At 49.5% G+C, this 16,630-nt stretch overlaps 1 protein-coding gene across 1 annotated transcript in view; it reads left to right on the top strand.

The window, feature by feature from the left end:
• The window catches only part of NXN (nucleoredoxin), a 155,642-nt gene that overhangs the window by 112,971 nt on the left and 26,041 nt on the right, over positions 1-16,630 (top strand). The window contains exons 2-5 of the mRNA XM_045889567.3: positions 12,070-12,187; positions 13,824-13,957; positions 14,435-14,535; positions 15,679-15,785. Of these exons, the coding sequence (XP_045745523.1) occupies positions 12,070-12,187; positions 13,824-13,957; positions 14,435-14,535; positions 15,679-15,785 (460 nt within the window). The remainder of the gene's footprint in view (positions 1-12,069; positions 12,188-13,823; positions 13,958-14,434; positions 14,536-15,678; positions 15,786-16,630) is intronic.

Genomic DNA, 16,630 nt, shown 5'->3' with positions numbered 1-16,630 from the left:
CTTCTTGAGTCATTAGGGGCAGGGAGTTGTACAGCATAGTCAACGAAGCTCTTTAATTAGCGATACAAGTGATACCGGGTTCCAGGTGTGGAGGAACGAGGTTCCCCAAGGCCACAGGGAACTAGAGTGATGAAGAAATATTTGGGGGGGGGGAGGAAGAAAGAAATATGTTGCATTTCAGTGATTTTGAAAGGGCGAGAAGAAAATACTTACATTTTTGTCTTTATGTTTGTGGGCATCGTTTCTAATCTTAATAATTTGTTGTTGTTGTTGTTGATTGAGGCCGATCCGAAGGTGCAGCTTTCTGAAAGGAAGTTTGGTGGCGAAGTTGGTTGGTGAGCGACTTCCGAGAAGGAGGGAGGAGGAGGCAGCCACTGGTGCTTTAGAATGTGCTTTAGTTCCCTGTTGGCTTCTTTGACTGCTGGTCACATGTGGGATGTGGCCTCCTTGCCATGCTCTTTGTCACCAGAATCACAAGACGGCCGCCCACTGCCACTAGCCCCGGGTCTCCAAGCCATGGGGGACACTACTTTTTTATTTTTTAATTTCTCATGCCCACCTGCATGGCCACCATCAGCCAGTGTGTCTCGGTGCTTGTGAGCATTTCTTTGTCGATTTCTGTCACTCCACGGAAAGAAGGACCCACAGACTGAGTGCTGGCCTGGAATGTTGTCTTCATGTCCACAAAGAAGGGGAGCTGTTGCCCACCCCCCAGAGTCCTTGGTGGGGAAGTAGAGACTCCTCTGCTCTCCCTTCCATCGGGCTTGATCTGCTTCCCTTCTGGCAGAAGCTCTCTTATAGAATATTCTGTACTTTCTCATACGGATTTGTGTGGATCATCCTGGGTCCCAGCCCTGGCAGGGAGCAGTGGTGTTGTGGTGTCCCAGTCACCACAGTCAATGACCACCTGTTAAGTGCTCTTGCAGTCTGACCACATGCAGAGCCCTTGCCCTCAGTGGGCTTTCTGATGTACAGCCTGGAAGGGCACACTTGAGATGTGTTCTCATGTGAGTGCGTGCTGGGGCCGAGGGCCGTTCTGAGCATGTACATCCATGATTCTCATAGGAGATGGGTTCCACAGGGCCATTTTGCAATTGAAGAGCATGAGGCTTGGAGAGACCAAGTGATTTGGCCGAGGCGGCAGAGCCAGGGTTCAAATTGCTGTCTTCATCCAGAGCCTGAGGTCTTGCTTGTTGCACTGCTTTCCACCTTGATGCCGTGAGGCTCGGGTGCTCCCAGAATGCAGCAATCCCCCGGGAGAAAGGACTAAGGGGTAGTGGTTGGCTTGTGCCCGACCTAGTAGAAGACCATGTGCGGCCCTTTATCCTGGGAACCGGCCGTGTATTTGACAGCACCCTGGAGTTACAGGTTAAGTCGGAAGCATGGCTTGCTGTTGACGGGTGAGGTGTGTGCTGGAGGGCTGGCCGCTGTTGAGGAGAGACGACTCTTGGATAAAGAGATGCAAGGAAGAAGCACCATATCCGATTCAGCACCTCTGCGACCACTGCAGAGTGATTTCTGCTGTAAAAGAATTCACGCAAAGCAAAGTGAGGCTCACAAGAACTTAAGTCCGCACAGCATCAGTGAGTGCCTGGCATTTCCTCACTCCGCCGGGTTGTGTCCTGGCCTGGTTCTTCTACCTGTGGGTGCCCCAAATGATACAAGGCCCGAGAAGTCGTTTCTTCCACCCCCTCTACCAGAATGGGAACCGGCAGCTGACGTGGGCACTGATTAACAGGAGTTAGAGGGGTCACCACATTTTTCTCTTGTCACATTCCCTAATCGAGATGGAGCCAGCCTTCCTCCTGCACTGTGTGTTCCTTCCTCCTGGCAGTGGCCATGATCTGCCCTGGGCCTGGACAAAAGTAGTCATGGTTCCGGCTTTTTTTTTTTTTAAGATTATTTATTTATTTGTCAGAGAGAGAGAGCACAAGCAGGGGGAGTGGGAGAGGGAGAAGCAGGTTCTCTGCTGAGCAAGGAGTCTGATGCGGGACTCAATCCCAGGACCCTGGGATCATGACCTGAGCTGAAGGCAGACGCTTAATGGGCTGAGCCACCCAGACGCCGCCCCATGGTTCCATCTTTTTTTTTTTTTGAATTGTGGTAAAATAGATAAAACGGAACAACTGTCCTTTTAATCCTTTTCCACTTGTAAACTGTAACATTCCTGAAGGCAGACCCAATATTCCACCCCTGTCATTTCTCCTGCAACACTTTGATTCATGTTGATTCATGTTGGATTCGTGTTGGATTCATGTAGGCAATGACACCTAATATCAGACCGCAGAGCCCAGCTAGGTCAGCGATCTGTTGGTTAGAAAACTTACTGTTCTGACATTTAGAGTAATGAAGAATAAATTTTTAATGTTCATCTGACATTAAAAATGTCCCCCAGTCTTTTGCGTTTAGTACAGCCTGGAGTGGTGGAGATGACCCCAGAAGGAGGGCGTGTGGTGCATGTAATACCTGATACCTTTGCCTGCAGGGAGCAGGGTGGACGTGTTCTTTTCTGAACCTCACACTCTGTGACCCGTGGGGCACAGGCCCTCTTTCTGAAGGAGCTATAGTGAAGGGAGCATTGATCATCACTCCAGCTTCATAAGTGCAAATCCTCGAGGAGGGCTTTGATTTCTCATCATCAGCTTGGCCTGTCAACCCGCCTCTTTCCCTTGGTCTTACCTGCTGGTTGGTTCTCTGTGTTGGCTTCAGGCAAAGGAGAGATGGGAAGATGAGGCAGGTGCAGGGGTCAAATGTCTCGTCAGAGAAAGGGAGAAAAGCTCTAATTCTACCAGCCCTTGTTTTTTTTTTTTTAAAGATTTATTTATTTATTTGAGAGAGCGAGAATGAGAGAGAGTACATGAGAGGGGGGAGGGTCAGAGGGAGAAGCAGGCTCCCCGCTGAGCAGGGAGCCCGATGCGGGACTCGATCCCGGGACTCCAGGATCATGACCTGAGCCGAAGGCAGTTGCTTTAACCAGCTGAGCCACCCAGGCGCCCCTACCAGCCCTTGTTTTGAGCTAAAAATTTATTCTTCAATTTAAAAAGCCTTCTGGGCCCCCAGCTATCCCAAGGCTGGGAAGAGTCTTGGTCATCAGGGGGCCCTACAAGCAGCTGCACTTGGTTGCTTAGTGAGGCATCCCGTCTGGCTGGCCCCCCGACAGTGTTCCCGCCCTCCTTTCCTTCCAGTCCTTCATTCCCCCATTCGTCCACCCATCATTCACTGAACACATAACATGTGCCCAGCCCTGTACTTGGCCAACCAACAGCTGTACCAGGCTAAAATTTCAGTCACAGGACAGATCACACTGGAATCATGCCTCAGAAGCAAGGTTTCATCTTACCTCTGGGACAAGGTCCTGCTGGAGCATTGAGAGTTCTCAGATCCTGAGATGACAGTAGCAACAACAACAACAACAACAGTAATTGATAGTAATCACAGCAGCTAACTATAATCATATAGTACCTGATCCATGCCAGGCTCTATTCTAAGCACTTTATGGAACATGATCTAAATCTTCACAACATCCAGTGAAGTGTAGGTACCGTTATCCCCATTTTGCAGATGAGAAAACCAAGAGAGAAGTTAGGTAGCTTGTCTGAGGTCACCAACCAGCAGGTGGCCAGAGCAGAATTAGATCTGGGCCAGCCTGGCTCCAGATCCTATGCTAACTAACCTCTAGCCTTATAGACTGCCTCCACATTGGAGGGTGGGACCAGGGGACGGGGGGTTCTTTTCTCTCAGACTGTATAGTAATGTTCGGTTAGGAAGGGTGGGGACACTCGTAAGGCTCTGTGGTCAGCATTTGGTGGAAGGGCAGGGGGAGCCTAGCCTGAGAAGGCTTCACTGACCTTGCCGATGAGCTTGCTGATGAATCTTACATCTGTGTTAGCTTTGGCTTGATCCCATAGATTTGCAGCAGCTGTTGAGAAATAAAAACTTGGACCCCCAGTCAAGTGCAAAGTCCCAGTCCTTAGAATGAGAGGCAGATTCTGAGTCACCCCCTGGAGTTGGGGCTTCTCGGAAATCACCAGGTTGCATTTCCCTGTGGCATCTGTGGGTGCTGACGAATCCCTACAGTGTGTCCGAGGAGCTTGGCTTTCGAGTGTGCAGTTTTAGTTTCCCATTTCCCAGCCCTGCCCCTTTTGATATTTGCTTCATTGTTTCGTGGGTCACTGGAGAAGCGTTCCTGGCCGGCATTCCTAGGATGATAGCTCCGACCACAGCCTCGGAATTGCTAACCAGAACCAGCTGCCAGGCCGAGGAGTGGGGACTTCCAAGTAACTCAATAGCCCGTTTTGTCATCCTTATTGATTTCTGCCAAGTTGAGCTAATATCATCTCCTCTCCCTTTTTTTTTTTCCATTTCTCCTTTTTTGCCTTGCTTCTGAATCTGGCGAACTAGTTATAAGCCCTTAGATCTCAAAGCTTGGAGGGTTTGCTGGTCTCGGGGCAGCTCTGAAAGGTGGTGGTGCAGCCAGTCCGACTATGGTCGAGGTGAACCCTGGGTGGACGTTTGGCCACATGGTCGCCCGAGAGGGGGCAGGCACTGGGTGTGGAAGTCACTCGCTTGTCTCGAGCTGCAGTGGTGCCAGCCAGGGAGGCCCTTTTCAAGTGCTGAGGTCACCGGGAGCCTTTTCTCTCCGATGGCCCCGCGGGATGCAGGCTCCGGCTCGGCCTCCAGCATCTGGTTCCAAGGCTGCGGGGCGGGGCGCCGCCGGCCTGGGCTCCTCCTCCCCGCGGTCACCTGCCAGAAGGTGAGGGACCAAGCTGAGAGTCCCGTCCCAATCACACGTGTCACACGTGTCAGAGTTCTCAGTAGCGAGAAGAGCAGCGTCCACGGAGTGTGTTCAAAACAATTTCCAGATGCCCCTTTAAAATCTGGAAGTCCGAAATGGGCCGTGGAAGGCAGAAAAGAAAGGGGGTGGGGGGAAGCAAACAGACCTCCTAAAACTGGCCCCAAAACAAGCATATGTTTTGCAAAAGGTGCTTATGGCAAAAATACCGCTCACTACAGACAGAAATCCCTGTTTTCCGAGGAGTTCTATATCCAGCCTACTAACTATGCAGTTGATTGATTAACTTTACAACAGAGTTGACAGGAAGATGTTTTTTGAAGAGGATGCTGACAAGATAAGGGGGAAATAAGCATAAATTTGACGAGATATTAGCAAAGTGTCCCATGTGTACAGTGCTTTTTGGTTTTCACAGCATCTCCACACACATCACCTCACTTAAGTTCCGAATTCATCCCGAGACTTGGGCGTTGCTGCACCAGGCAAGCCGGCATGACCTGCCCGAGCTCCAGAACCGTGTCACCGACTGACGTCCACTGAGAGGTCAGGGCCGGGAGGTGAACCAGGCCCCCGAGAGCCCGTTTTCATTCTGCACTCCTGGATTTCCTCCCACAAAGCAGCTCTAAGAGAGTGAGGAAGCCCCGACTCAAGCTCCTGACTCTGATGAAATGCTCTAACATCACACCAAGGAGGAAGAAGAACTCCTTCGTTGGGGATCCTTAGTACTAAGTGCAGTCAGCGCTCAGTCCTGGGTGGTTCTGATCTTCAGCATCCTGAAGGCAGAGGATTAATGGGCAGGCAGTAGTCGGTCCCGACAGAGTTCGGGAGCATAGGGCAGCGTGTGGCCAGGGTATAACCTCCCACTCTTCACTGTTGCATCATCTCAGAGTTTAGGCAAATGCTGATTTTTATTAGAGGGAGTTTTACGGATGGGGCAATATCGTAGCTCTCTTGGTTGAATCAAGGTCAAGCCAAGGCCTGCGATGAACTCGTAGGACAAGGGGGTCATCATCTGGGGTCCGTAGGCCCCCTGGGATCAGAGAGGTTCACTGACAGCCTTCAAGGAATTCACAGACTCTGTGAAATGACCCACAGACTTTTTTGTGTATGTGCATTTTTCGCCAGGGAAAGGATCTGTAGCTTTTATCCTCGAAAGGGTCCATGACCCCCAAAATGGTTATGAAACCACTGTTTCAAGAGTCCTCTTTGAAAACCTTTAGTGGACTTGAGATGTGACACACACTTGAAAAGGCACAGGGGTGAATCTTGGGATCATTTCTTCAAGCTGCAGCATTTCACCTTCCCAGTCAGCATAAGAGAATCATCAAAGCGGACCTCTATGACTTTTCTAACATAAGGTTCACTTTCTGATTCAGGTACCCAAATGGACATGGTTAGAAAGATCATTCCCATGCCTTCTGCACTGACTCAGAGCAGAACAGCTGTGAGGCTGCACCTGAAAAAGCCCTGTGCGGTCTGCACGTCACTGATGAATGCTGGAAGTTCCTCAATAAATCGCCGTTCTATAAAATTATACCGTGATGTATTAGTCTACAGAAGGATGGACTTATAGTGTCAGATGTGAGTCTAAAAGCATAATTATTTTCCACTGAACCAGTGGGCCTTTATTTGGAAACAAAAGATCTAACAACTGTGGTTGAAACACAAGCCAAGACCTCCTGTCTTCCTTGAGCCCCGGTGGGAAAGAAAGGGGGGAAGTCACTAGGGAGGGAGGGAAGGAAAGGGTTATGGGGGTTACAGTTTCTTATCTCTCCAAGAAGGACACTGAGAGAAAAGACATAAATTTCTGATGATTAGGGGTGGGGCAGAGGGTGTTATAATCCTTCTGCCTACATGAGGCACCCAGAACAAATTATTCTTTTTTATCTGTGCGGGGTGGGGAGACAGCATCTCTGTTTTCAAAGTCTTAAAAAGTATTATACTAATGCCCCTAGGGTACCCCCAGCGGGCCAGCCAGCCCGCAGGTCCCCCTTCTATTATGTCAGCTGGGGGATGGCCCTGACTCACACTGGGTGGCTAATAAGCTTCTAGGTGCTAGGTTGCCCAGGTACCAAAACCCACCTTTCCTTTAAAAATATCCAGCCGGGAGCCAATACATGCTTACATTTCAAGTACAATGTGGGTGCCTACACAAAAGCATTGTATTACAAACACAATAAATCTTCCATTTTTATATTTAAGGCTCACAGACTGCAACTTACTTTAGGGAACAGTCTAGCTGCCCCTAAAGAAAGTCTGTTTCCAGATGCCATTTGTTTGTGGGAGCCCCAAGCCCCAGGGAAGATGATAGTTGTGATCCCTTTACAGTACATGTGACCAGGGATGATTTCTTCTTTAACCTTGGAGTTAAAGGCTACTGCTGGGGCACCTGGGTGGCTCAGTCATTAAGCGTCTGCCTTCGGCTCAGGTCATGATTCCAGGGTCCTGGGATCGAGCCCCGCATTGGGCTCCCTGCTCGATGGGAGGCCTGCTTCTCCCTCTCCCACTCCCCCTGCTTGTGTTCCCTCTCTCGCTATGTCTCTCTTTGTCAAATAAATCAATAAAATCTTAAAAAAAAAAAAAAAGCCTACTGCTAATGAAATGTATTGCAACAGATCCATTCCTGATAAAACTTTTGGTCAGAAAGTTATGGAAGGCTATTTTTTTTTTAATTGTGGTAAAATACACATAACATGAAATTTACCATCTTTGCCATTTTGTAGAAGATTTTATTTATTTGAGAAAGAGGAAGAGATAGCGAGAGAGAGCACGAGCAAGGGGGAGAGAGAGAAGCAGGCTCCCCACCTATCGGAGCCTGACGTGAGGCTCGATCCCAGGACCCTGGGATCATGACCCGAGCCAAAGGCAGACACCTAACTGACTGAGCCACCCAGGCACGCCCATCTTAGCCATTTTTAAGTGTACATTTCAATGGTACTAAACATTTTCACATCATCGGGTAACCAGCACCATCCCTGTAACTCTTTTGATTTTGTAAAACTGAAATTGTAGGAGCACCTGGGTGGCTCAGTCAGTTAAACTCTTGACTCTTGATTTTGGCTCAGGTCATGATCTAAAGGTCCTGAGATCGAGCCCCGTGTCAGGCTCTGTACTCAGCAGGGAATCCGCTTGAGACTGTCTCTCTCCTTCTGTTCTTCCCCCTGCCCACGCTCCCTTGTGCACATGCACTCTCTCTCTCTCTTTCTCTCTCTCTCTCTCTCTCAGATAAATGAATTTATTTTTAAAAGAGAAATGCTGAAACTATACACCCATTAATGCCACATTTCCTCCATCTCCACAGTCCACTAGCCCCTGTCAACCACCATTACAATTTTCTGTCTTTACGACTTGGACTACTCTAGGTACCTCACAGAAGTGGAATCACACAGTGTTTGTCTTTTTGTGACTGGCTTCTTTCACTTAGCATGGTGTCCTGAAGGTTCATCCGTGTTGTAGCGTGTGTCAGAATTCCCTTCCTTTTACGGCTGAATAATATTCAAGACTATTTTGTTTAATGTGTAAAGAATATCTGTCTCACACCAATGGCTGATATTACATATGATAGTAAAAGATCCATCATTATGATCAGGTAGAAGTTAGAGATGCTTGCTACTTACTATTTTGTTCTGGAAATTCCAGCCAATTTAGTTCTACAAGAAAAGGAAATAAATGGTATAAAGGTTGAAAAAAGAAGATAAAGTTCTTTTTATTTGCAAATAGCATGGCTTTCTATACAGGCTCCAACATGCTTTGAAGTAAGAGTATATATTCCAGAGTTAGCTGTTTCTCCAGCTCCACCTTCTTATTTGTGACCCTGATCCCACCCTCTGGCCTACTCACTGACTTTGTTCTTGCATTTTTCCTTCTCATCAATTTTTTCCTTGTCTGGATTATCCCCAACAACATATGTTAAAGTACCTCCCATCTATAAAATATCCACCCCCTGACCTCATCTTTAAAATATCCTCTCTGACCTCATCCTGTTTTTCCAGCTACAGTCCTATGCTCTGCTCCCTTTACAGTAAAACTCTTAAGGGAAGTCCTCAATAGTCACCACCTTATCTGCCATTTTCTTTTTCCCTGTACAGCCTGTCTTCTTTTTATTGTCCTCTGCTAGGTGTTTTGTGTTGGCAAGCGGACTCGAGTTTGTCTGGTCCCCCCCTACTCTAGGTGTGTGTGCTGGACAGAGCTGCACCCTAGTCCCTCCCTCTTCTACTCGCTCTGTCTTTCATCCTCGTGTCACTAACTCCTTGACCTGTCAAGGTCATGAATGACCTTAGTTGCCATATCCGCTGGTCAGTTCTCTGTCCTCATCATACTCAACATCTCAGCGGCATTTGACACAGGAGTCTAATCTCTCCTCCCCAAAACACTTCTGTCACCTGCCTTTTGGGACACCAGAGTCTCCCCGTTTTCCTCCTGTCACTTGTCACTCCTCAGTCTTTTGTGGGTGGCCCCTGGATCTGCCCGGGGGCGCCTTTCCCTCTGTAGCCATGCCCTCTCCTTGGGTAACCTCATACAGGCCCATGACCCCTAACAGCATCCAGGCAGTGAGGATTCCCGATTTATATCCCATGACCTCCCCTCCCCGCCCCGGCTCCCCAGGGATTGGTCAATCCAGGTGCCTCCTTGAAATCTCCACTGGTACCTCAGACTGACCTGTCCGATCTTGATTTTTCCCTCCCAGAGTTTCTCCTCATCTTGGTCAGTGGGAACCCTTGACACACTTTTGCTCACACCCCCAAACCACAGTACATCCTTGATCTTTTTCTTTCCCTCATCGCTTCCCCACATTCAATTAGTCAACCCGCTCTAGTGACTGTCTTCGGAATATATCATGTGCTTGCTCTCTGCTGCTATAACCCAGGTCCCTGCTGCTGCTGTCCCCTCCTGCCTGGGCTGTTTGCACTGGCCGCTCCAGACCCTTCCTTCCCCTGCAGCCTATTCCTTCAGGGCTGCCGGAGTGACCTTTTAAAATGACCACTCCCCTGCGAACCCGCCATAGTTTCCTGTTACACTGGGAATAAAATTCCATCAGTTTTACTGGACTGCAGGGCCTTGAAGATCTGCCAAGAGTGCCCTTCTGACCTCACTGCAGCCCCCTCCCCGACTCTGTCTGGCTGCTCCACCCCAGCCCTCTTCCTCTGCCTCCCAGCCTCTAACAGGTGCCCGGGGCCTCAGGTGGCCTCCCTCCATGCGCGCGTGACTCACTCCATCTCATATCAGGGGTCTGTGCTCAAATGCCATTTCTTCAAAAATGTCTTCCCTGATCCCTCTCTAAAATATGTACCACTACCCCCTCAGCATGCCTTTGCTCTTACCTTGCTCTTTTTTCTTTCATTAAAGTTTCTGAAAGTATTCTATTCTTACTTGTTGCCTGTCTCTCGCACTAGAATTGAAACCCTATGAAGGCAGCGACTTCATTTGCTTTGTTCTTGTATCTTTTGTGCTGAGCATAGGGCTGGCACATAGTAAATGCTCAGTTAATACTGTTGAATGAATTTTAGCACTTACCAGTCACAAAACATACTGGGAAGAAACAGTGTACTTACAATAGTGAGATACGAAATGCCTAAACATCAATAAGTAGAAGATAAGAAACAAAAACAAGGCTTCATTTTTTTCCTATCAAATTAAAAAAAAAATGAGTATTGGTAAGAATACTGGGGAATGGGCTCTCTCATTTACCGCTAGTGGAAATATAAAGTTGTCCAAGCTTTCATAAGTGGTGAGTCATGGGTGATTTTTATCTCAACTTTTGTGGTTTGCTACGTTTCTCATTTTTTCCAATAATTACTTTTCTCCCTCCAGTAATTACTTTTTAAACCAGAGAAGTCCCTTCATCTTCCTCCCTGCCCCCTTTGAAACTTATTCACCTGGCTGGGTCCTTGCACTAGCAAACTTTCAGAGCTAAGCCCAGCAGCGGGATGGTCTTGTCCTGTCATTGAACCTCTTCTTCTAAAAATGTTGAATCTGCAGCCTATATCAGGTTTCTCTGGAATGATGCAATTCTGGGCAGTGCAAACTATGTGCAGAGTCGCTCTTGCTCGAAGGCTGGTTTGGGAGCCCACTACAAAGGCAGGGCCCACCCATTTGGAGGTGGGATCCCATAGCCTTTCCTGCCAAGACCCAGGTCTCCATAGACAGGGGAAGCCTAACATTTCTTGGTAGATACCCCACCCGACTCCCTCGCTGCTCAGGATTGAATTAAAAACAATAATAATCTGCTCTGTGCAGCTGGACTTCTGGTGCCTGCTTCCCTTTGACACACCCATGCCCCATTCTGCCAATGCCCAGGCAGCCGGCCCCCCTGCGTGGGCCCCAGGCCCCGGAAGGGAGGCTGCAGCAGAATCACCAGTGGGCCATTCTTCCATTTCCCCTGGTTTCTTTCTTCTCTGGAGCTGCCTTGGTAGTTGGACATTCTGTTTAATTATGTCGCTTTCTGGGCTCGGCTGTTAAGTTCCAGAGCGCCCAGTGGCCCACCTGAATGATGTTCACCCCAATGGCTGGGAGCAAATAAAGGGAGCCAGCCCCTACTCAGCTCCCTGTCCCATGCTGTTGCATTCATGCTTCCTCAGCCCTGTCCCTCCTAGACCCTGCTCCTCTGACAGGTGGCACAGCCAACCTCAAGAGCTTGCCAGTAGACTGTGGGTTGTTTTAAGTGGCACTGAGAACTGAGGCTTGGGGCTGGCTCAGGATGTTGCTTCCCTCGTGTGTGTGGGTGAGTCGCACACATGGCCACTGCCAGTATTCCAAGTGCAAGAACCCGGTGGAGTGGGGAGAGGGCCAGACTCTAGCTACTTGGTCTTCTCTTTGATACCCTTGTCCCCTCTCCCTCGGGGCTCAGGGGGCACAGCAGAGCCGGGAAGCAGGGGAGCACCTGCCTGCTGACAGTGTTGACAGGCACTGATAAATAAGCCTCCCTTCCTGCCTTAACCACCTGGCGTTGGGGGTGTACGTGTGGTTCATTTTATAATCCATCTTCCATCTTTATGCTTTTTCGAGGAAGTGCCCGTGGGAGAAGGGGGATCGAAGAGCTCTCTTGGAACAGGCGTGATCCTCCGTCGGCCTCAGTCACAGCCCGAGCCTGGGTGGGACCCTGACTCCCCTGCCCTGCCCCAGACCACAGAGGCCAGTGGGCTCGCAGCTTCACTTGTTCATTGATCTGTACTTCAGTGTGTTCCAGTTCATTCACCCCTCGGGCCCGAGGGGCTCAAAAGGACGCTGCAGTTAATGCGGTTGGGACTTAAACACCTTTTTCCCTTTTCTTCTTACAGCTGAAACTTTGGAACAAATATCGCATTTCCAACATTCCATCACTAATATTCCTAGACGCCACCACCGGGAAGGTTGTGTGCAGGAATGGGCTGCTGGTGATCCGCGATGACCCAGAAGGTAGGACCTGTAGGACCTTGGCATGTCCGTCCTGTACTCCCTGCTCCATCCTCCTACGGCTGACTTCATCCCCATTGGCAGAGAACATACAAATGAAATAGATATGAGTGGGTTTACTTGGCGAGAGGATATTGTCATGATGAAATTATAGTATTCTCCGGGTCATGGTGAAGATTTTTAAAGAGATCAGAATGTCCCGCCTGGGGGCTTTAATTCACGGGCCAAAGGAGACGGAATCGGAGAAAGGAAGTTCGGTTTTGAGGGCTGAGGAGGCCGTCGAGAAGCAATGAGAGCCCGGAACCGGACTTGGGTGCTGTGTCCATAGCAGCCGCCACCTCACCAATTAGAGGCAGGCTCAGCGGCTGTGAGGTTTTTGTCTCTTTAAAATCTTACCGTCGTGAAGACACAGCCTCTGTGTTGCTCTCCTGGCCCCGGGGGGTGACTGACCTCATTTCTTGATGCTGCGCAAGTGCCTCGGCCTTGGCCTTGCTGACTGGCCGGGTGGGTGGCCGTCCATGGGGCTGCTCGTATCACCGTCCCGCTCGCTGGCTGCCCGAGCTCTGGTTCTCTCCCCGCCGCACTGCCGTCCTAAAGTGTCGTGAGGCCTTCCCTTCCTCACTTACTGATAGGGGATTCACCCTGGTCACAGATTTTCCCAGGAAAAATTTCACCTGCTTCAAAGAATTGCCCTCAGTAAAAACCAAGGCGTGGTAGAACCCAGTCTTTACCTTCTCAAATCACACACACACACACACACACACACACACACACTCTCTCTCTCTCTCTCTCTCTTTCTCTCTCTGTCTCTCTACTCTGAGCTTGTTAAAAATGCAGATTTCCCAGCCCGACCTCCAGAGATATTTGGGTCTCTTTGATTCAGGGTGGGCTTCGCCACTTGCATTTTTAACCAGTCTGTGCTTCTCCCACCCCCCACCCACCCCAGGGGATTTTTGAGGCCATGGTCCATGGACCACCCTGTGAGAAAACACTGTTGTGTTGCTCTTCCTGCCTGGGGCTTAAGTGTCATCAGAATGTAGAACATCTGGGTTGAGTGAGTTTTTACTCTTTCCTTTAACTGGATTTAATTCTCACTTGGTTTCCTGGGCCCCAACCCAGACCAACTGCATCAGAATCCCTGGGGGTGGGCCCCAGGAGCATCCTATTTTAAAACTCCCCTGCTGATTCTAAAATGCCATCGAGTTGGGAGCCACTGAGCTTCCAGGGTTGGACTTGAAGAAACTCATGGTTCCTCCATGAGGATTTCCCAGCCTGGCGCAGCATCAGACTTAGCTGGGGGGAGTCTGTTTTGCTTTGTTTTGGACATACATCTTCAGCCTTGGCCCCAGATCCCAAGACTCAGAGTGTGACCAGGGCTTCTGTAACTTTCCAAAAGCCCCCGCAGGAGATGGGCCCTGTGATCACCCAGGTTCGGGAACCATCATCTTGGAGGTAGGTGGGGCTCTGCCAGGAATGGGTTCTGCCTTTGTTCCTGGGCTTTAGCTCCAGATCCTCTGCGTGTGTTAACAAATACTATTTGATGATAACGCTGCCGGGCCCTGCCTCTCTGAGGCCTCTTGGGTCAGAGACCATAAGGAAGAGTCTTAACAGTGTTCTCACCCTCTGTTGCCTGTTTCAGGTTTGGAATTCCCTTGGGGACCTAAACCCTTCAGGGAAGTCATTGCAGGGCCCTTGCTGAGAAATAATGGACAGTCCCTGGAGAGCAGCAGCTTGGAGGGGTCTCACGTGGGAGTCTATTTCTCCGCACACTGGGTGAGTGTTCAGTCCAGGTGGAAGGAAGCAGTGATGTTGCGACCACGACCAGTCGTGCTTGGCTCTTGGAGGTGTTAACTGCTCGGGCATGACTCTCCGTGTTCTTACTTCCTCCTGCACCTGATGCATTGTTGGTATGCCATGAGTGCTTATTATTATGAATGATGATGGCAGCAAGAAAATTACTTCTTTTGACTGGTCTGAAAGGAGAGTCTTCCTAACCCATTCTGATGAGGCTTCCAGTAGTCTCTAAGGGGGTTTGTTTTCACTGCCACCCGCTGGCATGCCACGTGGGTGGGGGGCACCCCGTGCTGGACATTCAAAAGAGGCGTGTTTGTTTCTGCCTCTGTATTAAGCCGGGTTTCACTCTCCCAGTCCTACTTGGGTCTCGCTTACCGGGTCTCTTTTGGCAAGTGGCTGGGAAATGGGAAGGCCAGGTCCAGCGTCAGGCTGCAGGATCCCCCTCTCCTCTTGCAGTGCCCACCCTGCCGAAGCCTCACCCGGGTCCTGGTGGAATCCTACCGGAAGATCAAGGAGGCAGGCCAGAAATTTGAGATCATCTTTGTTAGTGCGGACAGGTAACGTGAGCTGGGGAAAGTGGCCGCGCCGTTCCGTTCCCTTTTCCAGAGGTTAACACGCATTTCTCTTACCTTACACATCTCACCCCCTAAGGGTAGAGCGTGGAGATGGGGGTTGGGCAAGGCTTATCTGGGATGATTGGCAAACGGACAGATACATTTCAGATTTCCTCCTGCGACTGTCTGAAGGGGAGCCGAGAAAAACCTGTTCTTGCTGTAAATAATTGCGGCATGTCCCCTTCCAGCCTGGGTCATTAGAGATTAGGATGCGATTTTCTGATTTGTTCAGCGTTGTGGATCACGATGAAAGGGCTTGGAGGGGAAGGATGGAAAGAAAAGAGCCAGAGGCTGATGGAATGTGACACCTGTCTGGGACGGCTGTGCCATAATTTCCCTTCACTCTGGCCGCGTCCTTTGCCTGGGGGCTGTCCTAAAAACAAGAAGGGCAAAGTCTCCTCCTGGAGTACCTCAGGTCCTTTTTACTGCAGCTTCCTCTGCTGCGGTCCCTCTTGCTGGTTTTACTCATCAGCAACCCTCCTTCATCACAATTACATACAATTCAACGACTGTTGACCAACGTATGTACCCCTGTAATCAGCACCGTTAAGTATAGAACATTTCTATCATCACAAGGTGCCTTCTCAGTCATCACCCTCAAACCCCAGCCCCAGGGAGCCCCGATCTGCTTATCACTGTGGTTAGATCTGTCATTCCTAGAGTGTTTTAATACATGGAGCCATAGGCTTCTGCTTGGTTAAGAGTGTGCCCCTGTTCACAGCACTGTTACCCGCACAGACCAGCAGTATCATGGGGAACAGTGTCCGAGTACATCTAGGCTACTTGCAAAAGTATCACCTGTCTCTGTTGAAAAATGAGAAGTTGGGCCTGAGTTAAACTGGTAGGACCCAGAGGAGCAGGCTACTTGGAATGGCCTTGGCGATCTAGTTCACATCCGCCTGTCGTGGGGAGGCTGTTGCTTCTTGGTGGACACCAGAGGGGGTAGAATAGTTCCCTCCCATAGCCTGGGGGTCTGCGGAGCACGATGATTCGGGGTGCTGGCCATAGCTTGGTAGAAGGCGGGGAGGACCCAGCGGTGGTGCTTTCGGGGATAACAGAGCGTTGCTTCCACGTGTGTCTCTGTAGGTCCGAGGACTCATTCAAACAGTACTTCAGTGAGATGCCCTGGCTTGCCGTCCCCTATACCGATGAGGCCCGGCGGTCACGCCTCAACCGGCTGTACGGAATCCAAGGTAGGCCTTCCTGACTCCATGGGGCTCCCCGGAGACCTGCCCGTCTGGGCTCACCGCATCTTCGGCTTTTCTTTTAGAGGGAAAAGGACGTCTTTATTTCCATAAATGTTCATGTTCCTTACTATCTTAAAAATGACGTGTGGTGAATTCTGTGGTATGTAAATTATATCTCATTAAAGCCATTAAAAAAAAAAAAAGTACTCATCCAGGTGAAACAGCCACTTCTCACCACCTGACCTCGTGTGCTCTGATGCAGTTGGGCCGTGGAGTGAGCACATGCTCCCAAATGACTTGGCCAAAACCCTGTCCGGAGGGTTCACCTGTCACACAGAGCTAGGAATGGTCTTTGGTTCCATCGGTCAGATTGTGAGCCTCAGTTTACTCATCCGTAAATGGGCATGATAAATCCCTGCCACAAAGAGTCTCTGGGATCATTCATAGGATAAGGTCTATAAAGCATTTCCTGGTTCTTGAAGCATAATAGTGAGGGCTGAGTGGCTAGGACTTGTAGGTGAGAAGACTAATTTCCTGAGAGTGTTGAAAACTTGGACTTAAAGTACTAATCATGGTGTTTTCTGGAAATAATGATTATTAAGTGAGACAAACTGTGTGTTTTTTTATTTTACCATTTTTTTAAAAATTTTATTTTGTTATGTTAGTCACCATTCATTACACCATGAGTTTTTGATGTAGTGTTCCATGATTAATTGTTTGCGAATAATACCCAGTGCTCCATGCAGTACGTGCCCTCCTTAATACCCATCACCGGGCTAACCCATCCCCCCCCCCAAAACCCTCAGTTTGTTTCTCAGAGTCCATAGTCTCTCATGGTTCGTCTCCCCCTC

The sequence above is a fragment of the Mirounga angustirostris genome, unplaced genomic scaffold (assembly GCF_029215605.1).
Source record: "Mirounga angustirostris isolate CCGP_5_RB_7025 unplaced genomic scaffold, mMirAng1.0.hap1 SCAF_17, whole genome shotgun sequence".
NCBI classification, from domain to species: Eukaryota; Metazoa; Chordata; class Mammalia; order Carnivora; family Phocidae; genus Mirounga; species Mirounga angustirostris.
This window is presented reverse-complemented; position numbering and strand designations above follow the sequence as displayed.